This window comes from Spea bombifrons, chromosome 13 (assembly GCF_027358695.1).
Source record: "Spea bombifrons isolate aSpeBom1 chromosome 13, aSpeBom1.2.pri, whole genome shotgun sequence".
NCBI classification, from domain to species: Eukaryota; Metazoa; Chordata; class Amphibia; order Anura; family Pelobatidae; genus Spea; species Spea bombifrons.
This window is the reverse complement of record NC_071099.1, coordinates 6,665,222-6,692,749: the sequence shown is the minus strand read 5'-3', so window position 1 is coordinate 6,692,749 and position 27,528 is coordinate 6,665,222. Positions and strand designations below refer to the sequence as shown.

Sequence of the window (27,528 nt, the reverse complement as noted above, 5' to 3'; positions counted from 1 at the left end):
GAAAATTAAGTCTATAGTTCAAGTTGACAACTTTTACTGTGTTAGCATAACAAATTGTAACATTGCCCAACCTTTTTGGAAACTCGGAGACAGGTGCGTACCTATAGTATTTGGCACCAGGGGCGGATCCTGTATGCGGCACACACACACAAAATGTTTGCAAGAATATTGATTTCACAAATTTGTAAACCGTATGACTGGAAAAAATTAGAAATCTGAAAAAACGAATTAACCTATACATTTAAATATGTCTAAATAAATAGCATTTACTAAACAGATGCGGTCCTGTCACTATACACTGAGCCAGACATTGACAGTAGTGTAGCATAACCCCTATCACTATACACTAACCCAGACATTGATGTGCCACCGCTGCCCCTAAAACAGCCTGCCTGTGCCACCGCTGTCCCTTTAGCAGCCTGCCTGTGCCACCTCTGCCCGTGAAACAGCCTGCCCGTGCCAAACAGCAGTCCCCCTTTAGCAACCTGCCTGTGCCGCCTGTTGTGAATGTGCAACATCTGGTAACTAGCCCATATCACCTTAAAACTAATGGTCTCTGTGAGCGGTTAAACGGGACTTTGAAACAAATGCTAAGAACCTTTGTGGATTCCCAGGGCAAAGATTGGGAGAAGTATTTACCCCATTTGTTGTTTGCATATCGGTACCCCAATGGGGTATTCACTGGGGTGCTACGGAAAACCACATTGGCTTACCACCGTGTTGGCTAGGGAATCAGTTGCTGGACGGTCAATGGGAGCTTGCAGTGGCCTACCTACACATGGGAGGAACACTTCATCACTTTGGACAAAGTTCTGGGTCACATTGCCAATGCAGGGCTCATCAAACCTGATGTGTCAAATAGGGATGAGGGAGATCCAGTATTTGGGGCGTGGAGTGGGAGGGAGAAATGTACACCCTGAACCAGATAATATGGAGGCAATCACTACCTGGCTGACCCCGCAAGATCAATGCAGAGCATGTCTTTTTTTTGGCAACTACAGGGTACTATAGAAAATCTGTCCTAGACTATAGTACCAGCAGAATACTGTTGCCCAGGGAAGTAGCCTATGCTGTGGTGGAGAAGGAATGTGGGCCTTACAGACCTATTTGTATGAATGGGATTTCTCTGTCCACCATCTTAAGGGGGGGGGTTATCATGATTAACATGATGCATGGAAGGGTAATCCAGCAGAGGTAGTTAGTTTCTTTGTGATAGCATTCAATGGGTTAATCCGATGTTGATTTAAATCAGTTTCTTTGTGTATGCCCTCTGTATCTGTAACGTTTGTAACGTGAACTTCAGATAAGGAATCCAGTATGCAGTAATAGCACCAATTGCTATAAACCACAATAAACGATACACCATGGAGCGCATATACATAGGGGGGAAAAAGACAATAAAACAATAGTGTAGTATGTAAACAGTGAACAATAATAAATGTGATGTCTAATCCACTCACAAGCGGGCTGGACAGAACGAGCTCATCATGTTTAATATCTTCTAAAATCTATAAAAAAAATAATAGACCGGCAATAGTGTAATATTATCCACAAAAATGATCTCAGGTAAAGCTGAAATGCACTCACAGTTTAACGTGGCACTACTAAATCAATAGCGTGCATCTGCGTGAAAAGATAAAATAGCCTGGATCAGCAGGTATTCCAATGTGGATCAGCAAGTGTTCCAGTCTGTTTTCTCTGGAAAGTCACTGTTATCTCAACGCGTTTCGCCGATTGTACGTTGGCTTCCCCAGGAGAAAATTCGCAAAGTCAAGAAGTAATACAAGTCCCGTGTGCGGTTGGTAGCCTATTTTATAAGGACGATGCTTTCGGGTTTATACGTGGTCACGTCATCATGTATGGGGGGGTGGCGCATCGACATCATCTACTGCGTGCCGCATCTCGTCTTTCCTCACACACGGCACACGTCCTCTCCTCAACATCCACGACGTGCGGCTTCCCTTCATCATACGCGGCATAGACTTAGGAAGACCGCCCCCCCCATACAGAATAGAAGCATACGGAGTCACATGAAAATGATCCTGGACTCCTCCCCCGGTTGCATCCACCTCACAAAGAGCCATCGATCCACACAAAGTCACGAGAAGTTAAATTCATCTCCTTCTCGTAGTTAGTCTCTTACTTTCGGAACCCAGTTCATTGTGTAATAAAGACAGTGGCGTCGGCAGGGGGGGGCCAGAGGGGGCCATGGCCCCCCCTACATCATGCTGTGCCCCCCTGAGTGCCCCCCAGTTGAAACGCCATTTTTTTTTTGTAATAGACGCGGCCGGGGGGCAGGGGGGCGTACCTGGCGGGGAGGGGGGGTCCACCCCGGCTGCCGCTCATCAAAGGGGGTGCCACCCCGGCGGCACACATCCAGAAACGATGCGCGCGGCAACTGTGGCTGTGCGTCGGGACTTGATGTCAAATCCCGGCGCACAACACTGAAGCCACGCCCACCGTCTTCCGCGCTCAGTGCACCGGAACGACGGGGCACAGAAGAGGAAGAATGAAGAGGAAGAATGAAGAGGAAGAATGAAGAGGAAAAGTGACAGTGACAGAGGAAAGGTAGGACAAGATTCAGGGAGAGTGGATTAGTGAGTGTGTGAGAGTGATGGGTGTTGTGCTGAATGTTTGTGAATGAGGGTTTGAGATAGCATGGATGTGTAAGTGTGAGGGATAGCATGGCATAGGGAGGCTGTAATCACATTCCTTTCATGCCCAGATTCCAGCATGTAGTGGCTGCCTAGGCATGATAGGAGTGTGATTGCTGTCAATTATTTTTTTGCACCAACTTTGGTGTGTTAACACTTTTATTGCACAGAATAATTCAATAACAGTATTAATATATATATATATATATATATATATATACATACATATATATATACATATATATACATACATACAGCAATCGCACTCCTATCATGGAGTCAGCCAGCACATGCTAGAACCTGAGCATGATAGGATTGTGATTGTTGTTATATATATGTATATATATGTATATATATATATATATATATATATTAATATTAATATTGTTATTGATTTTATATATTTTTATATATATTTATATATATTTATATTTATATATTTATATATATATATAAATATATATATATTAATATTGTTATTGATTTTTTTGTCTAATTTTGGTGTTACTTTTAATAAAGTATTTTAAAGTTGTTATATATATAGGCAGCAGGAGCTAATATTAACATATATTGGCAGCAGGGGCTAATAATATTTATTGGCAGCAGGGCCTAGTATTTATATTCATATTGGCAGCAGGGGCTAATATTTATATATATTGGCTGCAGGGGCTAATATTAATATATATTGGCTGCAGGGGCTAATATTTGAATATATTGGCTGCAGGGACTAATAATATATATCGGCAGTAGGGGCTAATATTAATATATATTGGCAGCAGGGTCAAATATTAATATATATCGGCAGCAGGATATAATTTTTATGTATATCAGCAGCAGGGTATAATATAAGTATATATCCGCAGCAGGGGCTAATATCAATATATATCCGCAGCAGGGGTTAATATTAATATATATATCGGAAGCAGGGTGTTATATATATATATATATATTGTCAGCACGGGCTAATATTAAAGAATGAATACATATTATGTAGTTAAAAATGCACGTCTAACGTGTGTGTGTGTATATATATATATATATTATATTTTATATATATATATATATATATATATATATATATATATATATATATATATATAGTGTATATGTACCGTTTTATAATCGAGCCCTCCTACTTTGGTCCCTGGCCCCCCATGTGCCCCCCCTAAATATGAAAGCTGGAGACGCCACTGATTATAACATCCCCCTTCACTGTCATTTTAGCTATTTCCTCCACTAGTAGATTATCTAGTTCTTCTACTTGTCCTGGGGGTCTATAAATCACACCTATGCGAGTTACTTTACTTTTGCCAAATTGTACTGTAACCCAAACTGACTCTAAGTTCTCCTCGCCAACTTGTATTAAGTTAGATTTTATGTTATTTTTCACATATAGGGCCACCCCTCCCCCTTTCTCGCCCTTTCTGTCTTTTCTATATAAAGAGTACCCCGGTATTGATATGTCCCAGTCATTTTTCTCATTATACCATGTCTCAGTAACAGCCACTATATCAACATTCTCAGTTGCCACAACTGTTACAAGTTCATGGATCTTATTGCCTAAAGTGCGAGCATTTGTAGACATGACCTTTAGCTTATCATTTAACACTGATGCTGCAATCGCTTTCTGTCCTTGCTTTGGGGGGCAAAATATATGCTTCTCCCTATTATCTGTATAGACCAAGCCCCCAGATCCACCCACCTGGTTACTAAGTAAATCTCCTTCCCTTTCTATACTGTCTAGCCTGGTATTTATCCCCCCCCCCCCATTCCTAGTTTAAAATCTCCTCCAACCGTCTAGCCATTCTCTCCCCAAGCACATTGGACCCTCTTGCATTTAGGTGCAATCCATCACGACTATAGAGATTGTACCCCAAAGCAAAATCAGCCCTAATTAGCTGCCTAATCTCCCGCTGCCTTTCTGGTGTAGCGCATGGCACAGGTAGTATCTCTGAGAATACTACCTTGGAGGTCCTTTTCTGTCAGAACCAGAGACTGAGCGTAGCGCAGGATCAGGTAACCAAAAAGCTTTAATGAATAAGGTAGTTTTAAACACACAGTTCAAAAGACATAAAGCACAGTACCGTAGTCTAGCAAACAATTCCAGGGTCAACAGGCAGGCAGCACAGTTCTCAAAAACGAAGGCACAGTTCCAATTAAAGGGGCAAAGGCAGGTAGAGGAATCCGAGAAAGGGTAGCCAAAGTTCAATCACCAGAAAGTCAAGCAGGGAACATCAAAATCTTCAAGCAGAAGGTCGTAGGGTATCCACAAGGAACACGGCTCTAGCAAGCAACTAGTGTAGGATTTGCAGGGTCTTTATAGTGTCTCTGATTGGAGATCCCTCCCTTGCGCACCTGATCCCCTTCAGAGTATACCTGGTCTCCTCCCCTGCACACCTGATCCCCTTCAGAGCATACCTGGTCATCTCTCATGGGCATGGTAATTGGTATGGGAGCGGTAGGCAAGCTCCTCCCCCTCCCTTCCTGATTAGCCTCTTCCCTCTGTCCATCTCCTGCCTCCGGGGCGTAACCACGCCCCCCGCCACGAGGAAAGCGCACGCTTTTGCTAAGCGCGGTACGCGGCTGAATCGAGGTCGGGGATACGGCCTACCCCGCGGACGGGCGATCGCGCCGCGAGGCATCTGACGCCCGGGATCCGCTCCCCGCGACGACGACTCCCGCCGCGAGGTAGGTAACGGACCCCGGTCCTGACATTTTCTTAATCTTACTACCTAAGTCCCTAAAATTACCTTTTAGGATACTCCATCTTCCTCTTACTATGTCATTGGTGCCAATGTGCACCAAGACAGCTGGATCCTCGCCAGCCCCTCCCAATAATCTATCCACTCTGTCCGCAACATGCCGAACCCGGGCACCCGGGAGACAGCAAACCCTGTCTGTTTTCCTGATTATTGAATCCCCTACCACCACAACCTGCCTGGGCTTTCCTTCCTTTCGGATCCCCTGCACATTGGATGAGCTGTTCTCCCGGCTGTTAGAGAGAACAGCTTTTTCCGGAAAGCCTACCTCTGAGTCAGCCTCCCCAATGTGCTCACTTAAAAAGGCAAATTTGTTGGGAGGGAGAGACTCTGGGCTGGCTTGCCTCTTCCTCTTCCCTTCCCCACTGCAACCACGTCTTACTGTTACCCAGCTATGTGTCTGACTCCCTTCTGACTGATCTCCTCCCTCATTGCTATGGGCTCCATCTAAACTTTGCTCAGTGAGCAAGAGACTCCTCTCAAGATTGTCACTCTCTCTCTCAGTGTTTCAATGTGCCTCTTCAGAGCACCAACCTCAGCTTCCAGAGAGACCAATTGATCACACTTACCACAGCGATATGGACCCAGGAACTGCTGTTCCAAGCATGCATACATCTGGCATGATGTGCACTGAGTGAAATCTTCAAGCTTGCTCATACTTTATGAAGGGACGTGAGCACTTACAGAATTGAAACTGCTGTGGTGCACAAACTGGTCACTTACAGAAAGCAAGTCACATAAACAATGCAAGCCCCTTACAATGAGCAAGCTCTGTGAGTTTAACTACTTCCTTTATACAGAGCAACCCAGTTAATTGATTATAAACCCCACCCTTAACTAATTACACTCTAGAAAATGGGAGAAGAAAAAACAAACAGTTAATGCAAAAAAACACACAGTTTTTTTGTTGTTGTTGTTTTTTATCCCATGGCTCTTGAGCTGATACTATATTTGAAGACAAAAGATACTTGACCCTGATGTATTTAAATATTTCTTTTGGAGCTAATCCAAATTCATCAGAAAGGGAGGCAAATAAAATCAAAGAATTCTGATGGTAAAAATCACCAACCTTATCAATACCAGCTAATTTCCAATTAGTAATTGAAAGGTCAGGAAGCAACAAACTCAAAATCTCTAAAGGAGAATTTTTTGAAATACAGTTATGGGTACCAAATATTTTTTTAATTTTATAATAGGAATACATAATGTCTTTTAAAATTAGGCTAGAAATATTCAGTTTTTTAAACTGAGATTGTGGTATCCAAAATAACAGAGAGGGGTCTTGATTATTACAATTAGATCTCTCGATTTCATACCAAGGAGGATGAAAATTTTTCGCAAAACGCCAAGCCAACATATGAGCAATCCTTGAAGCGTTATAAAGATTGCGTAAATTGGGATAACCTAAGCCCTCCTGATCTGAAGTATTTTTCAAAAGTTCAGTAGGAAGTCTAGCCTTTTTTGCAGCCCAGACAAAGCGAGAAAAAAGTCTATCGTATTGGAGTAGCAAAAGGTTAGAAACTGTAAGTGGAATTATTCTGAATAAATATAATATTTTAGGGACAATGTAGGTTTTCAAGATATTAATCCTGCCTAACCAAGAAACTTCAGTCCTACCCCACTGTAATAATAGTGGCTTAAGATCATGTAGAAGTTTTTCATGATTTATCGTGGAGACTAATCTAAGTTTTGGATTTATCTTAATTCCTAGATAGTCTATGTTTTCCGAAGGTTTATTAATTTGAAGAAAAAATCTGAGAATCAGAAAGGTACATAGGCAACATCTGGGTTTGGGGTAAATTCAAGCTATAATTAGAAAGTAACCCAAATCTATGTACCCCATCCAGAAAAGATTTCACAGACTTCATCGGGGAAGAAAAAGTTGGCAATATATCATCGGCATATAGGGTGATCCGATGACTTAAGTCATTAATATTGATACCGAAAAGATCTAGAGAATTTCTAACAAAAGCAGCAAAAGGTTCTATAGAAAGAGCAAACAACAATGGAGCCAATGGGCATCCTTGCCGGGTTCCATTGGCTACATTAAAGAAATCAGAGTCTAAAAAGGTCCTTTTATTTCTGCTCTAGGATTAATATATAACGTTTGAGTCAGATCTTTAAAAAATCCATTTATCCAATGGATGCTGCTATGTACAAGGAACTAATATTGGTCTGCCACTGTTATTGTTTTATTTATTCTTTTAAAAAAAAAACAAATAAAAAAAAAATCCATTTATCCCGAATGCACTTAAGGTTTGAACTAAGAAATCCCAATTAACTCTAGCGAATGCTTTTTTTGCATCGAGAGCCAATATTACTGAAGGTAATTTATTTGTGTGAATAAATTAAATAATGTTAAAGATCCCGCGGGTGTTTTCTTCACCTAGTCTATCAGGCATAAAGCCTGCTTGATCTATATGTATATGATTATGAATAACTGAATTTAATCTAAGAGCTAAAATTTTACAATATATTTTAACATCTAAATTAATAAGAGAAATTGGTCTGTAATTACTTACTAGGGATCTTTTCCTGATTTCGGAATAGGTGTTGTGGAAGCTTCCATCATTTCCAGTGGAGATTTAGCACCATCTCCTATAGAATTATATATTTTCATAAGCATAGGGGAAATCATTGGGTCTAAGATCTGATAAAATAAAGCAGAAAAACCGTCTGGGCCTGGAGCTTTCCCTTTTTTTAAATCTTTTATAACATCCGATATTTCTGTAATAGAGAAGGGCTGGTTCAGTCTAAGGAGTTTATCATTAGAAAGCTTCGGAAGATTAAGACTATCCAGAAATGCTGTCATATCAGTTAGAGAATTTGTAGATTTAGGAAGATTATACAGTTGTTTATAGTAAGATTTAAAAGCGTTCGCTATTTGAAGGGGGGACACACAAGTTTGTCCATTATAATGTATTTTTTTTAATCCTGGTTTGTTGATTCTGAAATTTTAATTTATTAGTCAAAAATTTCCCCACTCTGTTATTACTGTAATACCACTGACTTTTCAATTTAGACAATATAGCTTTAGTTTTGGTATTAAGATTATTCAAAATTAAAGATTGAATCTCGTTTATTTGTCTCGGAAGCTCAGAGGACGGAAGTTGCTTGTTCTCTCTTTCTAATTTAGCTAGTTTTATATAGAGATCAGTTAAAGCCTTTTTTAATGAAATAACCTCTAAGGACACATTTCATAGAACACCATAGTGTAAAATCTGAAATTTGTCCATCATCGTTATGTTCTAAAAATGTTTTAACCTGATCTCTTAGATCCAAATTATCTTCTGTTTTTAAGAGTGATTAATTTAATCTCCAAGTAAAATAAGATTTATAATGAGTGTTGTCGTTTAAAGTGATATATACTGGGGCATGGTCTGACCATGAAAAGTTCACCAGTCTAGAAGTGGAGCACGTCTCTAAAAATTGACCTGGAATTAAAAAGTAATCGATGCGAGAATATGACTGATGCATCGCTGAAAAAAGGTATAGTCTTTTTCCTGTGGTTGTTGTACTCTCCAAACATCATAAAGACCCAAATTAGAGAGGGCATCGGAAAAAGAATCAGCTTTGGTCTTTAAACAAGAATCATATTTACATTTATAGGTAGACTTTCTGTCCTTTGAAAAGTCTGCAATACAGTTTAAGTAGCCAGCAATTAACAAAAGACCTTTATATATCAAAATCAATCTTCTACCTTCCTGATCAGACTCATGGTGTATATACTCAAACTTAATCTTATTTGAAATAATTATTGCAACACCTCGGTTTTTTTTTATCAATCAAAGAAGATGTAAATATGTTAGGACATTTTTTATAATTCCATAAACCTTTATCTTGTCCCAACAACCAGTGAGTTTCTTGAATAAAAGCTATGTCAATATTGTCTTTAGTTAACATCTCAAAGAGATAGGATCTTTTAAATGGGGAGTTTAATCCCTGAGAGTTCATAGTAACCATTTTAAGAGACATAAAAATTTTGGTTCTCCGCTAGACTCAATCCATCTAATCTGTATAAGATATTAAATCTCCTCCATAATGACTCATTCAAATTAGACAAAACAACAAGGAAAAGAAAAGAAAAAAACAAAACATATACCTAATAACAAAAAAATCTAACATCCTATCTACACTCAATGGGAAAATAAATGTACCCATCACAAGTATAGAAAAAAGTCCCTGATCCAGCAGGGATAATATGGGTGGAAGTAGGAGGTGTAGGCGAGAAAAGGAGCAAATAAAGTTTACTACCGTATTAAAAATCAAAAGATAGTTTGTGAATTATATTCATTTATAATCGTGCGCCCCATTGTCTAATTATAGTATAATATTAATTCTTAATGTGTTTTTAAATTTTGATTCGATAAAACTATAACAAAGAGGAAAAAAAATAGTATCATAAGTGTTCATATATCATTGTTTATGGGGCTATTAATATAGCTTCATCCGTAAATAAATATCTACCATATATTTTATATAGGATTTTCCAAAATCTAACATCCTTATTCTTCCTTGAATCCATCACCATATTCTACACTATGTTTAGATATATCAAAAGGTAGATTAATCTATAAATTATATTCATTTTCCTTTATAGTCGTGTACACCATTATCTGGTTATAGTATAATATTAATGTGTTTGTTTTTAGGTTAATTTATCCATATCTAATACCCATAAATAAATTAAAATATAAGAAGAGAAAAAAAAAAAATCCGCCCCAGTGTCATAAGTGTTCATATATCATTGTGGTTAAGGCTATTAATATAGCTCAATCCGTAAATAAGTATCTACCATATATTTTATATAAGATTTTTCAGAATCTAACATCCTTATTCTTCCTAAATCCATCACCATATTCTACATTTTCAGATTCTAACATCCTTATTCTTCCTTAAATCCATCACCATATTCTACAGCATATTTAGATATATCAAAAGATAGATTAATCTAGAAATTATATTCATTTTCATTTATAGTCATGTACACTATTATCTAAGTATAATATTATTTCTAAATGTGTTTTTGGGTTAGTTTAACCATATCTAATACCCATAAATAAATTGAATATGAGAAGAGAAAGAAGAGGGGAAAAAAAAGTCAGTGTTTCAATAAGCCCCATTCCAACAGCTTGTCTTTAGCTTGATCTGGGTTTGAAAAAACATAATTAGAGTTCTTGTAGTTTGTTCTAAGTTTAGTGGGGATGGTGTAGTGTAGGGGATCTTGTTTTCTCGCAGACATGTAGTGCAAAGTGAGAATTTCATCCTGTTTTGTCTGGTTGACCAAGATAAATCAGAAAAGAATTTCAGCGAGGCAAATTTTCCAGATTGCGGTGGATTTTTTCTCATTTCATACTTAAAAGAGTAAAAGATATGGATTAAGATCTTTAATTTCCTCAGGGATACCTCAAATTTTGATGTTACACCTTCGTATATTGTCTTCCAGATCAGCCAGTTTCAGAGATTGTTGATGCAAATCAGATTTGAGTGTCTCATTTTGAGTTTGCAGTTCTTGGCATTTTTGATGCAATAACAGAATTTCTTGTGATTGTAGTGAAAATGCAGAGTTTAGCTGAGTCAATTCTTCCTTGTATTGTATAAGATTGTGCTCAATATAAAGAATCCAATGCAGACATTAGGTTAGATTTTGTAATATAATCGGCTAATTCAGGTAAAGTCCTGTCTAAATATTGTTCAGGGGATGATTTCCCTGAAAGAGATGAAATATTTGCTTGACTTTTTGGCGAATAGTAGGCGCTTATTGGAGGAGGTTTTTCTGCTTTAGTAGAATTTTTTGATTTTTCTTCCTTATCTCTGTCGGTTTTAGGCGCCATATTAAAATACATTTATTTTTAAAAAAACTTCTTATACGAGGCATATATACGAGGCATAGTCACCTAAATATTGGCAATATATTTCAGTAGTAATCTCAAAAAGGAGTTTAGCAGCAGAGCAGGGAAGATCAAACAATGTAGACGCTAGAATCCAAGTTATGGTTGAGGTTCTCAAACCATAGGAGCCGTTATATTTCGTAGGCCGTGAAAATCGAGAGCAGGAGGAATAATATAAGGTGCAGCAGAGCTGGCAATCAAGTCGGCATCAAAAGGGCCTCGAGCCGGGTTAGCAGACAGAAAGTTACCGGAGCTACCGGTGAGTAACTTCAATCCGGCGCTCAGTAGAGTCTTGGTCCGCTCCACGTTTCGAGCTGCGTGCCCCCGTCACACCATTTCGCAAGCCGCAGCCGCAACTTCCAGAGACCGTTCAATATCGGGCCGCTCCCGCTACAAGTGTGTGATCGCGTCTCGCGCCTTGCGTCTCTCGTCTCGCCGAGTGTGGGGGGGTTTAAAGGTGGGGGTGTCATTTTCGGTTTTGGCCAAGCGAATGCTGAATTTTCCGTTTCGGTCCAGAATTTTCATTTCGGTGCATCCCTACTATATACTAAGCCAGACACTGAAGTGGTAGGCCTACACCACATCAATATTTGGCTTAGTATATACCGTGTTTGCTCTATTATAAGACAAGGTTTTTTCCAGAGCAAATGCTCGTCTTATAATCAGACCTCAAATAGGCCTGACTATGAGACTAAGATCCCCCGCAGCGCTGCAGGGGACCTGGATCCTCTTGTCCCCACCTCCCCCACAATTACCGGTGCTTCTGATTGCCCAGTGTGTAGCCGGGACACCGTGTAGACGTCTACACAATTCGCGTAGACAACTTCCGCTGCAGCCGGAAGGAGGTGAGGTTAGCAGCGGGGGTGCAGACACGCCTCCTTGCGTCTGCAGCGGAAGTTGTCTACGCGAATCGTCTACCTGCTGCCCGGGCAACACACTGGGAGTCAGAAACACCAGTAAGTTTTTTTTTTGGGGGGGGTAGGGAGTGTTAAATGGGGGGCATAAAGCATTTCTGTAGGCAGAGTGCTCTATGAAATGCCTTTTTAACCCCCTTAATGCCACTCTTCCAACAGAAATGCCTTTCAACCCACTATACACCCCTCTGCCTCCTGAAATGCCTTATACCTCCCTATATACCACTCTGCCTCATATATGCCTTTTAACCCCCTAAATGCCAGAGTGGCATAAAGGGGTATAAGGCATTTCTTGAGGCAGAGTGGCACATAGGGGGTCAAAAGGCATATCATGGGGCACAGTGGCATATAGAGGGTTAAAAGGCATATCATGGGGCACAGTGGCATTTAGAGGGTTAAAAGGCATATCATGGGGCACAGTGGCATTTCGGGGGTTAAAAGGCATATCATGGGGCACAGTGGCATAAAGGGGGTATAAAGAGGCACACATTGACGGTGATACAGCATACTCCCTATCACTCTACACTGAGCCAAATAGTGACAATAATGCAGCATAACCCCTATCACTATATACTAAGCCAAACATTGATGCGGTGTAGGCCTACTACTTCAGTGTCTGGCTTAGTATATAGTAGGGATGCACCGGAATGAAAATTCTGAACCGAAACTGAAAATTCAACCCAACCTTTAAAAACAACAACAAAAAAACACTTTTATTGAAAGTAAATAACACAAAAATGAGACAAAAAACAATAATATTAATATATATATATATATATATATATATGTTTGTTAACAACAATCCTATCATGGCCAGGCATACCCAGATTCCAGCATGTACTGGCTGACTTAGAATGATAGGATTGTGATTAGAATGATAGGATTGTGATTGCTGTTAGCAATTTTATATATATATATATATATATATATATATATATATATATATATATATATATACACATATATATTAATATTGTTACTGAATTTTTCTGTCCAATTTTGGTGTGTTACTTACTTTTAATAAAAGTGTGGTTAAAAAAGTGTGGAAAAAAACTTTTCCTTCTCCTCTTCGTTCTTCCTATTAGCTCTTCTTCTGTGTCCTGTCCTTCCAGTGCAGTGAGCGCAGAAGGCGGTGGGCACGGCTTCAGTGTTGTGCGTCGGGATATGACATCAAATCCTGACGCACAGCATCAGTTGCCACGCGCATCGCAAGGGAGCAGGATCGGACATCTGCATTAACAGACCTCCCGCTCCCTTGATTGACTTTAAGCCGGTTAGAGGGAGATCCCTGATCTCCCTAACCGAGCTTGCTCCTCTAGCGGCGGACATTAGTGTCCGTCTCTGGAGGGGTGCCGGCATGGTGATGAGCAAATACGGTATATAGAGGACCCATACACGTTGTGATTAAGGTATGAATATACAGCCCCTGGTATATGTCATTGTCAAACACCCCAATTATGTGTTCAGCAACATCTCCTGAGTACAGTGATAACCCATGCATAGATTTGTTAAATTGTTTGGGGGATAAAGGGCCACATTTGGAAGGTGTGCATTTTTCAAACTGGAATTTTGTCGTCCAGTCACCCTGCCCCATGGGGCATCTTTGAAGCCGGCCTATTTAACCCTTTAAAGACAATGCGCGTAGTATATTGTGGGACAATGGCTCTTTTAACATTTTTCAGTGTTGCTGTTTAGCTGTGATCTTCTCGTTTTGTGCTCCCACACATATTATATATTATTATATACAGGACAAACGATATCATTTTTATTATATCATCTAATTTACTATAAAAAATGATAAAATATGGTGATTTTTTGTTAAAAAATTACTTTTTCTCACCTTTTAAGCAAAATACTTTTACTCATCTGCAAAAACTAATGAAAAAACCTGCTAAATAGATTCTACTATTTGTCCTGAGTTTAGAAATACCCAATGTTTTTATGTTTTTTTTGCTTTTTTCTGCACGTTATGGGGCAATAAGTACCAGTAGCGTTTTGCTATTTCAAAACCATTTTTCCCCAAAGCTGGTCATTCTGCCCCATGTGTTATTTTGGGTATCTTTGAAGTCAGCCAATGAAATTTACCCCATCAAACCATATATTTTTAAAAATTAGACACCCCAAGGTATTTTAACGATTTCCATGCACTGGTTCTACCATCAGCCTTTGTCAAACCTTATGGTAGTAAATTTTTTTGTATTTTTTTCACACAGGTTGTACTTCAGGTATAAATTTACTGCTCCTGGTATATGTCAAACAACACCCCAATATGTGTTCAGCAACATCTCCTGAGCGCAGTGATACACACATGCATGGGTTTGTTGGGTTATTTGGGAGGTAAAAGGCCACCTTTGTGAGGTGTGTATTTTTTGCCATTTAGACATCTGATCCTACTACCCCATGTCCCATATTTGGGACATCTTTGAACCCGGCAAATTCAATTTACCCCATCAAATCATACATTTCATACAACTAGACATCCTATGGGCATTTATAATGCCAATATTTTAACTCTTTCCATGCGGGAATTTTTGTGATGATAAAGAATTGTAGGATTTGCTCATTAAAAACTTTTTTTTTTTGTGACAGTGGGGATTTTTACATGTTACCATATTTTTATTTTTTTATTTTTTTTGAACATTTTTGAACATTAATTTTTTTTTTATTGTTTCATTTTTTTTTTTTTTAACTTGATGATGGGCTCCTTAGACCTTGCATGGTTGGATGCAGTACCTGCATTCAACCTGCAAGAGGAGCTCGAGAGCTAGACCCTCTGTGAACTCATTTTCTATTGTGGATGCCATCCTGTGAATGCCGGCAACCTCATTTACATAATGGCACTTGTGGTTGCTCTTCGGCTATCGGGGTAGGGGGGGTTGTGTTGTTACATGCTTCGATATCGAGGCATGTCAGCAACACAGTTTATGCTAAGGAAGCGATTCCGATCACTTCCTATGCTGTTTTAGCTGGGCGCCGCCGCAATCTGTGATGATCGGTGCGGCGGTGGCCATTTTTCTTCCGGGGAGGGCTTTCTTCCCCGGATCCACGGTCAACCTTACTTGTGAGGCTTCCGTGGATGCCGCAATCACGGCGACGCAGCTATTTAACGTCAGCCCGTACATGTACGGGCATTGTCGTTATTCCGTTGCACTGCAACCCCGTTCATGTACAGGCTTTGTCGTTAAGGGGTTAATCACATCATATATGTTTGAAAACAAGACATCCCATGGTATTTCAAATGCTGGTATTTTAACTATTTCCATGCACACATTTCACCACCAGTCTTTGTCAAAGTTTGCTGCAGTATTTTATTTTGTGTTATTTTTTTTTACACACATTCTACTTTAGGTATTCATTTTTAACTCCTGGTATGTGTCACAAACCAAACACATGAGTTCAGCAACGTCTCCTGAGTACAGTGATACCACCAACGCATGGGCTTTGTCGGGTTGTTTGGGGCTAAAGGGCCACATTTGGAAGGTGTGCATTTTTCAAATTAGAATTTAGTTGTTCTGCTCCCATGCCCTTTTTGGGACATCTTTGAACCTGGTCAATTCAATTTACCTCATCAAACCATACATTTTTTAAAACTAGATACCCCATTGGTATTTCAAATGCCAGTATTATAACTCTTTCCATGCCAAGATTTTTGTGGTGGTATAGCGCTAATTTATGACTATATATATTGTGATAAGGTGCAGAGTATTGTCACTGATGCCGTGTACATCCCCCTAGGTTTTGTAGAGAGTGGTATGATACAGTATGAGTATGTGTTGTGCAGTGACCGTAATAAAACCTTGCCTGATGGACAGAAGAAGAAAGTTTTTGTTTGAGGGCTGGAAGCACTTGCAGGCACAGTCTTGGTGAATTAATGGTAAGCCATTGTGGCTTACCCCACATGCTTGGCGTGTTTTTGGGGGGCTAAAAAGCCACATTTGGGGCTTGTGCATTTTTTAAATTGGAAATTAGACGATGTTAACTCTTTCCATTCTTCTCCATTCTTCTGTATGGCAGACGTATGATAGGAAAGAATATCCTTTAAAAGGGGGTATCTTTTTTAGTTGGTATCCTACCAATCGCACACAGAGACCTCAATCTCAGAAACAATGAGGACCTATCAGTGGAATTACAGTCACACCACATCTCTTTACTACAAAAGGGTCTATCATTTATACCCACACCAAACATCAATAAATTTCTGTGGATTAAGGATATACATATTTTTGCTAGGAAATTAGCACTACATAAATTTCACCGGAATAATATGGAAAAACAGGCAAGAAATTTAGGGGTATCTATAGAGGTCACATTCAATCAGTAGTTTCGTTACTAGATGAACATTTGGAAAACCTAGCACTTAGAAAACCTCAGACCAAAGAGTAGATTTACCCCTCATATATCTAGGTATGAACATATCATGATGTTCTTGAAACTAGTGACTTCAGAAATTGAGAAGCTACCATTTACTAAACAACTCTCTTCAAAGTTACAACAGAAAGCCCTAACTGAATTACAGGTTAATAAGAACTTAGTAATAAAATCACCCGATAAAGGTAGTAATATAGTTCTGATGGATCGTGATAGGTATTGAAAAATGGTACTGGATATCTTAGTGGATAAGACTACATATAAATTAATTTCACGAGACCCTACCATCTTCTGTGTGAGGGAATTGAAGGATATCTTGAATGAGGCTTTTGAAAAACATAATTTCCCGTAATGAATAGGAATTTATGTTTAACCCGTTTCTATTGTTTACCAAAAATCCATAAAAATGCAGTTAATCCACCAGGGAGGTGGAAAATAATAATCTTACAGAGAAAGTGTCTACATTGATTGGATTCTACTTCCCTTAGTGGTAGGACTGGATTCATAGTTTCAAGACACTAAAGCAGCATTAACAAAAATGTCATCATGTAATGTGCTGCCACATATGTTTTTATGCAGTCTTGATGTGGAATCACTCTACAGCTGCATTCCACATGACCAGGGTCTACATGCAATGGAGTATTATTTACAACATAGAGGAGGTAACTTTAGAGAACATACAAGCTTTATCCTTAGGCTTCTTAGATTTATTTTTGACACATAACTATTTTTTATTTTCTAATCGATTCTCTCTTCAGATTCTTGGCACGGCCATGGGCACATGCTGTGCACACTCATTTGCAAACCTTCTTCTGGGAAGAAAATATTGTACAAGGAATTTAGCAGTTACACCTCCCATATCATCACTTGGTTACGTTACAGTGATGACATCTTGTTAATTTGGGATGGGACTGAGGAACTCTTCCTCGAATTTGTGGTGACCTTTAATACCAATGATCTTAATTTGAGATTTACTTTCACAATTAAAAAACAATAAATCACCTTTCTAGACCTATTAGTGACCAAAACAAGGGGAGATGGTCTCTCCATTATGGTTTACCGTAAACCAACTGCCACTAATTGCTTTTTGGTTTGGGATAGCTATCATCCCCCAGGATTGGAGAAGGGTATCCCTATAGGACAGTATTTGAGAATAAGGTGGAACTGCACTACTATGGGCGACTTTAAAATCCAAGCTGACTGTTTAAGAAAGCGCTTTTCAGAACGGGGATATCCTCATAAACCCCTCAAAAAAGCATTCCAGAGGGCACTGGACGTTGAACGGGAATCACTTTTGTCTAGTGCACCCCGCCCAGTCTCCGCAAGTACCATTAGATGCATTGGCACATATGATGTGTCACGGAGGGATATTCAGAGGATCTAGTGGTCGATTACAATGATCCTCATTTATCAAAAGGCACTATTACCATATCCAACAATCATCACGAAAAGGTCCAAAAATCTCAGAGATATTAGTTCATAGTTATCTCCCACTACCGACCAGTGAGTCCTCTACTTGGCTCAGAAAGAAACCTGAAGGCATGTATAAATGTGGGCCTGTCAATATATTAAATCTACACATTATTTTAGGAATTCAACAGGTCACAAAACATTTCGCATTTTGTCCTTCATAAATTGTCGTAGTTCAGGGATTGTGTAAATGATCGAATTGTCAGGGTCCGGCGACCCGGCGCGGCAACTGAGGTAAATCAAAATCAAGACACGAGCCGAGGTTCGGTACACAAGCGGGCAGCGAGGTACAGAAGGGTCAGGCAGATTCGAAGTCAAAGGAGAGCCAGGTAAATGCACAGAATAATTCACGAGCCATTTAGTGGATAAGGGTCAGGCAGGAGCGAGGTCAGAGGAAAGCCAGGTACACGGTAATATCACAGGGAAGACGCACTCAGGATGTTGCAGGTAAACACAATAACTGAGCACTGAGCTCAGTTTTAAACTTGCCGCTCGGGGGAAGCTCCGCCCCCGAGTGGGAAGCTACTGCTGCGAGTTTCTGCGAACAGTGTTTGGGGAACAATAAAGTTAGAACTTTAACGGAAGCCGGATGGACGGAGGAGGCAGAGGAAGACTCGAGGTGGACGCCCGCTACCGTGGGCATCGGATCCAGCGAGTCTTCCTCTGCCTCCTCCGTCCATCCGGCTTCCGTTAGGCGCGCGCACGCGTGCCCCATTCTAACTTTATTGTTGACGAAAATGTAGTGAACACTACATAGATGCGCGCGTCTGGTTTTATTTATTTATTTTCTTTTTCTGTTATTAGGCAGTCTTAGAATCTTTTACAGGCAAGGTAGATCAATAGATTAGAGTCCTTCACTTCTGAAGGAAGAGAGGGACACTGATAAAACACACTAGGACTCTCACACTGGATCTCATTGCTGCCTCCCCGTAATGTGAGGAGTCTGAGGAGCCCTGTCAGAAGGGCTGCTTTGTTTGCATATTTACATACAGACTCTAAATGTGGACATCATTTTCTTACAAGAGTGTGCACTAGATCATGGACTGTTTTATCGACATTTCAAGGACTGGACCGCTGGGCCCTCTTACTGGTCTGGGTCAAATGATAATAAAGCCACTGGGGTTGGAATCCTTTTTAAGATCAAAAATGTGGTTTTAAATTATATTATTGAAATTGCTCACAGGAGAGCAAATTTAATGATGTTGTTTTTAAAGGTTTTAATGTTAGTCTTTAAAACCTTCACCAGTTACGAATAAAAGAATGGAAATTTTAGAGCGTATCTCCTTCTTTGCTACAGGTTCTTCCCCTCCAACTATTAAGCTGGAGGTGATTTTAATTGTATATTACAGGGGGAAAAATAGAAGTTGGGGGGGATGAGAACCAAAAGGTAGATAGAACTTCTCACCAGCGTAAAAATAGTATCACTGATTTTAAATTGAAAGATGCGTGGAGGCATTTAAAACCCTCTTACCCTGGATATACATGGTATAATGGCCAGGTCAGCTCCCGCATTGATTTTATGCTGGTTTTAATCTCCAGGACATGTTTTTAGAAAATAATGTATTCTCAGACCATAAGCTTTTAAAAACTAGCTTTTTAACTCCTAATGAATCTAAAACTGGGAATGGTCTGTAGAAATTAAATTTATTGCTACTAGAGGACAAACAAATCAGGAATAATTTTAAAGTCTCATATGGGCGATAGCCGTGCCAGAAAGACCCAAGTCAGAATTTTTTTGGACTGGTGGATTAAGATTTTTTTTATTGTTTTTAAAGATTTTAGAGGCTGGTGTAAACAATAGTGATGAATTGATTTTTAATTTAAAGAAGGAGATTAAAAAGGTTTTAGATAGTTAAAGCACTTAAGCAAGGGGAGAAGTGCACTCGCTTCTTTTTTAAACAAATATCTCAAAAGAGAGACCTAATTTAAGAAATGGAAGGCCAGTCCTACATTGCTTGCACAAGAGTTTTACCAAAACCTTTTTAATGAGAAAGTTATAGATCGTTCTTTTTTAAAAGATACTCTGGGGACTATAACTAATGTTTTAGGATCTGATGATCAAGTGGGTTTAAGCAGAAAGCTGTTAACCGAATTGCATGATGCAATTAAAACCTTTTCTGCTGGTAAGTCCCCAGGAGCAGATGGAATCCCTATTGAATCTTATACATGTTTTTTTTGTGATCTTTTTTATATTTTTATAGAAGCTTTTAATATCCGGGAGTTACCCTCTTCCTGCAGAAGAGGCATCATTACGCTCATTTTTAAGAAAAGTGATAGATCAAAATTAGAGAACTGGAGGCCTATCACCCTACTGAATGTAGACTATAACATTATGACCAAGAATTTAGCTAACAGAACAAAAGCTGTAAAAAATAAGGTCATTCACTGTAAACGCAAAACTTGCCATTTTATCTCTTGATTTTAAAAAAAGCTTTTGATCCTATGAATATCGCTTTCTGGTTTTAAAGAAAATGGCATTTCCAGATGATTTTATTCAGCGTTTTAATGTTTTATATAAGTTATGTTAGGGGCAAACAAGTGGAACGGAGAACAAAGACCAAGAGAAGGTCCATTCGGTCCTAGGTGTGCCAAAACCGAGGTCCCGATAGGCCTAGAGAGGGCAAAAAGAAGACCCAAAGTTAGTCGTACCATTACTTTATTAATAATACAAAACATGACAATATGAATGACCATGATTATAGAGCGAGTGACGTGAAGGCATTGCGCGTTTCCAAGGTTAGTTGAGGGATATAAAGAGAGAAACAGGAGGCGTTCCATCTGCCTAACTTGTTTATAACATGGTCTAGAAGCTTATTATTAGAAGCCGCCGAGGATGCCCCAATTAGAAAGGAGTGACCCGAATATGCAAGCGGGTTAAGGCCAATCTTGGTAAGTAATAACCTAACATATCTGATAAATGTGACTGACGACAACGGCTCCCTGGGAAAGGGCAAAAGAGGACTGTCTCTCAGTCTACCTGTCAAAAACAATAATAGGCTCCCAGGACTGCAACTGGGCACCAAGCTGAATTGGTAGGAAAGAACGTGATTCGTGTACTTGGACCGGGCTGATTTGTTTTCGTATGGCCGAGGGACAGAACGAAATGATCAGCAATGGGACACAAATGCGAGACTTTCAGAAATGAAGTAGAATAAGGCGTAGGCGCAATTCCCCCGGTTGCATGAACCCGTAAAATTCTAAAAACATTTAAGCGCTATACAAGTATCCAGACTAAAGGGGTGAGTATTTAAGCAATTTATCAAAGCTCAGAAAACCTCACCATCCTAGCGCTTTCCAATTTAATTTGGACAGGGATTGGCCTAGATGGCTTATTATGGAAATTAATAAACTAAAACCTTTTTGTATAAAAGATGTTTTATGGGTTTCACATTCTAATCGGCCCAAGTTTACAAAAATGCACCCCTCAACTAAATTGGCTATACTCTCTTGGGATAGATTATTTAATAAATTACCAGGTTCTATTACTTGGTCCAGGGCGATGTCACTTGGTTCCTTGAGATATGTTCTTCCAGACCTAGATGTAGATTACTGGAATGGCAAACATATTTTTTCTATTAATGATTTCTTTAAGAATAATTCGGCTCTATCATTTCCAAAATTACAAAAAAAATATAATTTAGTAGCTGACAGGCAATGTGATTATGACTTCATTCTTCAAATTATTCAAGAACGATTTAATATATCTGATTTTAAACATTTTCCGTCTGATTTGCCTAAAATAGATAAGATCATCATAGGTCATTTGCTGATTGCAGCTACTATCCTTATCCCTAAGTATTGGAAAACAGGAGTTGTTCCGACTATAAAAGAAATCTTGTATATGACTTTGGAGAATAAATCTTATGAATCTTCCATTAGGCCACCCTCAGCTTTTAAAACACAACTTTTATTTTTTTGGGACACCTGGGAAGAGAAAATTAGAAAGAAATTTTTACTTTAGTTTATCTTTTTTGTTCCTTTAGATTATTATTTTTTTAATTTTACATTACTGCACGCTTCTTTTTAATCTTTCATCCATATGTATTTTTTTATATGGCGAGATAACTTTGGTTAAAGTGAAGACAGAGACTTCCGGGTTGAAGATTTTAATAATTTACATTTCCATTTTACCCCCGTTTTTTCCCCCCTTGTTTTTTTTTTCTCTTTCGAGTGATAATTGTTGTAACTACTATTTCCCAATTCTTTGGTTTCAATTTGAATTATTATTGTACACTGTATATTGTATTATTGTACAGTATATGTGCGATACTGTTTGACAGTCTCATATGTTTGATGTTATAGTTACATTTACTTTTGTTTTGTATTTTATAAAACTGTAATAAAAATTATTTGAAAAGAAAACCTCACCATCAAGCGGCAAGTGACTGGGGGCATTGACTGGCTTGGTATTTCGGAGACCTCTTAGTAAGGATTTGACCGGGTGAACAGCAATCAAAGATGGGTTTGTTTGGAAAAATAGCGATATGTGATGTTGGACTCCCATTAAATAAAGCTTAATCGTACCGTACGAGAGGGTTAGGCTAGAATGGCAGTATGCCGCGAAAGCTAGGAGAGTGCCAACTGAATAAGCGTTTGTGGGGGCAGATGCTTTCACGAATCTGCAAAATATGCCTTCCTAGTATTTCTGGACAACGGTCTCGTGATAATATCGTGAGCTGTGCGCAGATGCTTCTCTATGCTAGAATGAGCTCGTTGAAGACCGGCGCAGTTGTCAGTACTGCTGCTGCTGAGGTTTTGGATTTCAAAAAACTATATTCTGTGTACCCGGCACATGCGAACATCTGATAGGGAATTTATGATATAATGATAACAGAGTAAGTTTATGCATAAACCGCATAATGTGAACTGAGGACGACCTCCCTGTATTGACAATCTCCGCTGTGGCCATGAATGAAATAAAATTTTATTAAACGTCAGATATGGAATTATTTGTCCGCGGTGCGGACTAAATAACTTCAGCACCGCGACATTCAACCTTTATTAATATGTTACAAAGCGTCAAATATTATAAACACACAAATTTGACACAATATATATCAATAATTTATTGTCAAAACGAAAGCAAACATAACCAATTGTAACCATTAATAACCACTTAATAACCAAATTAATAACCTGCTGGTATGGGCGTGTCCACCTGTATCTCTGCTGGAACTGCTGGCGTCCCCTAGCGCGGCAGTCACATGACCCTACGATTCACAGGGGCACATGCCCCTGGAGTGTCCTGCACTTACACCTCTGTGCACCACAAGTAACCATACCTAGATGGCTAACTCCTGCACCGTACCAGCTTAAAAAACCAGAGTACCCGGCAAATGCCAAAATTAGGGGAGGGATGGGCGGGAAAATTCTCTTGAAAATAATTGCCCCTATAGGCCACGACCCTTCCTTATATACCCCCCCAGGGAGGGTAATTACCCCCTCCCTTCTGGCCCTGCACGTGCCACCAAACTTAACTCTTTCAGTGCCAAAATTTCCGCTTAGTCATGCCTTAACCCCTTAAACAGGCTTGACCATGGGTACCTCGTCCGCACTACATTCATGTGGCCCCTCTGTCCAATTCTTTCCCTCCGGGGCTGTTCTTGTTATCTGTGAAGAAGATGACTGCGTCACCTGTCCACTTGCTGCCCCAGACAGTAGCTGCCACCACAATGGGATAGATTTCGAAGAAGGCCGAGTTGTTGTGAAAGCGTGGAAGCTCGAGCGTCTGAGAAGGCCAACTCTCGGCTATCCACTGATCCTGGCCGAAAACCCCAGGGCTGGGGAATAAACATGGAGCGTCCATTCCATGTTCTAAGAAACCTACATACAGAGGTCTGACCTAGCTGTCTGATCTAAGATGACTGAATCCTCAGATCTATGGGATGCTGATAGCAGAGACAGGAAATGGGAGATAAACGACCTGCCTTGAGGAATTATCCACATCGCAAAATAAAGATGACCTATAAGAGATTGCAATTGAAGCTTTGAACACGTATCAGACCTCATGAAAATCTGGGTGATATCCTGTATCCTCTGGAGTTTAACACTAGGCAGGCTGGCTTCCATTTTATTAGAATACACAACTATCCCCAAGAATTCTACGATGGTAACTGTACCTGCCGTCTTATGTTGGGCTACCGGGATACAAAGCTCCTTGAATAATACCAATAATATTTGTAGACTGCAATGGGATACGTTGGGAGCCTCAACTGTTAAGAAATCATCCAAGTAATGAATAACTACAGGGAAAGAGTTTCGGACTACTCCTAGAACCAAAAACTAATCGGGTCGCGAAGTAGTATTTCCCACCCCATTTAATCTCATGAAGATGCCACAAATCTGGATGAACAGGTAGGAATTGGAACGCATCCCTAATATCGGCCTTGGGGAACTATGCGCCTCTCCCTGCATTGACTATGGCCTGAATGGCGTTATCGACAGAGGCGTATTTAAGGGAAAACTCTTCAGCCGGTGCTGGAGTACGCAGAGGAATAAGGGGCAGACAAATCCACAATGAGTCTCTTTTTATTAGAGAATTTGCCAACAGCAATACCCACTGGGATAACCCTCCAAACCGGGAAAGGAGGGGAATCAAAGGAGCCGATGATAAACCCTTTCACCAATTCTTGGGACAGCAAAATATTCACTGCATCTGGGTCCTATAAGGCAGACCTGAGGTTTGGACATTCCCAAGACTTGTCATATGTCAGGCCCTGAATCAGAACATTCACTAAGTTGGGGAAGGATGGAACTGCAATTTACTCAAACGGCCATGCACATTGATCGGGGATAGTCATTGTTTGGGGAATAAAGCCCCAGGGCACATGGTCTGGAGTTAGGCCCTATGACATTTTGTGCAAATATGCAGAAGCCTGCACTGACTGACATGGCAAGCGGTGGTATTGAATTTGTTGCATTTGAACAAGTAGCACAATACTCTCTCAAAGTAACTACTATTTCCCAAATCTATGGTTTCAATTTGAATTATTATTGTACACTGTATATTGTATGTGCGATACTATTTGACAGTCTCATATGTCTGATGTTATAGTTACATTTCTTTTTGTTTTGTATTTTATAAAACTGTAATAAAAATTATTTGAAAAGCTACAAGTTACATAACAGGGCGTAAGGTAGACCATATATTAGCATTTAAGGTGGAACTTTGGAGTTTGGAAATTAACAACATTAACAGTTTCAACATAACATCACAGTGGGGAAACCCCATCTGTAGGGAATATCCAGCTTCTGCAGCACTGAGGTCAAAGGCAAGAATTCTCTTCTCTTGCTCATAGTTGCAGCTGAGAAATCTTGGAAAATGTTTGCATATTGAAATTCTGCAGGGATCTTTGCTTTCCTAAAGCCAATTAAAAAGTCCTCTTTAACTTTGTAATAGTGGACCCTAGCCATCGTATCTCTGTAATAAAAATTATTTGAAAAGCTTACAATACTCTCTCAAAGTCCAGAAGAGTTTGGCAGAATGTATGTCGCCACTTTCTAGCCAACTCTCAGAGAGATCTTGCATGGCAGGTAGTGCACGAATGTTTGCAGTTTCAACACAGGAGAGGTCTTGGTACCACAGCTAAGTGCCCCAGAGATCAGTGTACACAACATGAGACAGTGTTGCATATATTGTGGAACTGCTTTTATGCACAGGACATATGGAAAAAGGCAGGGCAGCTTTTAAAATGGATTTGTGGCCTTCGATTTTTAAACTATACAGTTGTTTTATATGGCCTTTTTACTTGTCCCACAGCTGACCAGTCTCGTGTTTTATGGGTTATGATAAATTGTATAAAATAAGTGATTTGGAAGACCAGGAATATTTTCTTGCTTAAGAAAGAGAATATATAGACCCTTCTATATTTTTTAAGATGGCTTTAAGCGACATGCACACACACTTTTTAAAGGATTGTAAAGGCAATGAAAGCAAAGATACTTTGGTGCCTTAATATGTGGAACATTTCACTAGGAATGGACTGAACGTCCCAAAGACTGGTTTTATGTATCTATTGTAATTTTATGTAAAATGTTTTGATTCATTTATCATTTTAAATCTTCCATCCTTTAACCTGTTTTAATGTATTTATTTATTGTACTGTTGCATATAGTTTATAAAATAGCTAGCAGTATTCTGATTTGGATTAACCCGTTGTGACCTGTTTTGCTTCCGTTTTCGTTCCTTGGTTCCTGATTTGACTTTTCCACTGCCCTTGTTGACCCAGCTTGTTCTGACTCTCCTCTTGGATTTTGGCTTTGATATCATCCTTCTGGTTCTGACTCGGCCTGCCTATCTGCCCTGTCATGGACTTTCCAGAAAGGAGGCTCCGCCAGTCCAGCTACAGCCTACTATCTTGTGCCCAACCAGGGTTCCAGCTTTTGATTGGGATTGATACAGGATTAGTTACTGTACTAGAGGAGGTTATTGTATATAAACTTTATTTTTAGAGGTTTTCACTAAGCACATAAATCACATTTGTTTTTTTGTTTTCTCTTTTGGTATTTATATTTTTGTTTGAAAGGGAAGTCAATCTTCAGAATATTATTTTACATGTGAACTTCTTTTCAGATGATTTGTATTGTTGTTGTTGTTGTTATTATTATTATTATTATTATTTTAACCTTTTTTTCATCCTCCTAGATGAGAAAATTGGTGTGTAATCGCACAGTCCTGATAACCGATATTCCAAATATCACTGACAAGGAAAACCTACAAGATATGCTAGAGATACATTTCCAAAAAGGCAGCAATGGAGGAGGGGAAGTGAAAGCTCTACATTATTGCCCAGAAGGTCATCACACCATAGCAGTCCTCGAAGATGTTCATGATGATTGAGTTTATATTTACTGGCTCCACACACTGGCTAATCTTAATACACAGTGGACACATAAAAATGAATATGAAGTTGAATGTATGAATGTGTAAATTTAATTGTGGACATATATGTAAAATATGCCTAAGGGGCGATGTGTGAAAGGAAAACTTAGCCTTTATAATTTTATGTTATCGATTCAACAGCTCCACTTCTGTGGTTGCTACATCAAAATCATTTATACAATAGAAGTATTAAATGTTTTATCTCCATTTTCACATCAACACCTTTTTTAAATATTATCAATATTATGTATGTGATACATACATGTTTTGTATTCTTACATTCAATTATTATTTATACTTACTCTGTGTTAATATTCAGGTCTCTGATTCATTTACTTTAAATATGCACATGTTCTATTTCTTACATGCTATCACTTATCTATCCTGAAGCACATTCCATTGCAAATCTACTCACATCACTCTAGCCAACAATTTCATCTTTGGCTTGTGTTCACCCCATGAAACACATTTTACATAGTTGCTGATACACAACTTTTGGAAATCTGTAGTGAGTGATGCTACAGATGACGGACAAATTTTACGTTCTACAGGTTCTACACTTAGCGAGTGGTCTACCACTTAGTGGTTGTT

General features: G+C 39.3%; 1 protein-coding gene across 1 annotated transcript in view; it reads left to right on the top strand.

Moving 5' to 3' along the window:
* Nucleotides 1-27,304, top strand: part of IFI35 (interferon induced protein 35) — a 100,203-nt gene extending 72,899 nt beyond the window's left edge. The window contains exon 8 of the mRNA XM_053453633.1: nucleotides 26,701-27,304. Coding sequence (XP_053309608.1) covers nucleotides 26,701-26,895 — 195 coding nt within the window. The 3' untranslated portion in view covers nucleotides 26,896-27,304. The remainder of the gene's footprint in view (nucleotides 1-26,700) is intronic.
* The last annotated feature ends 224 nt before the right edge of the window (nucleotides 27,305-27,528 follow it).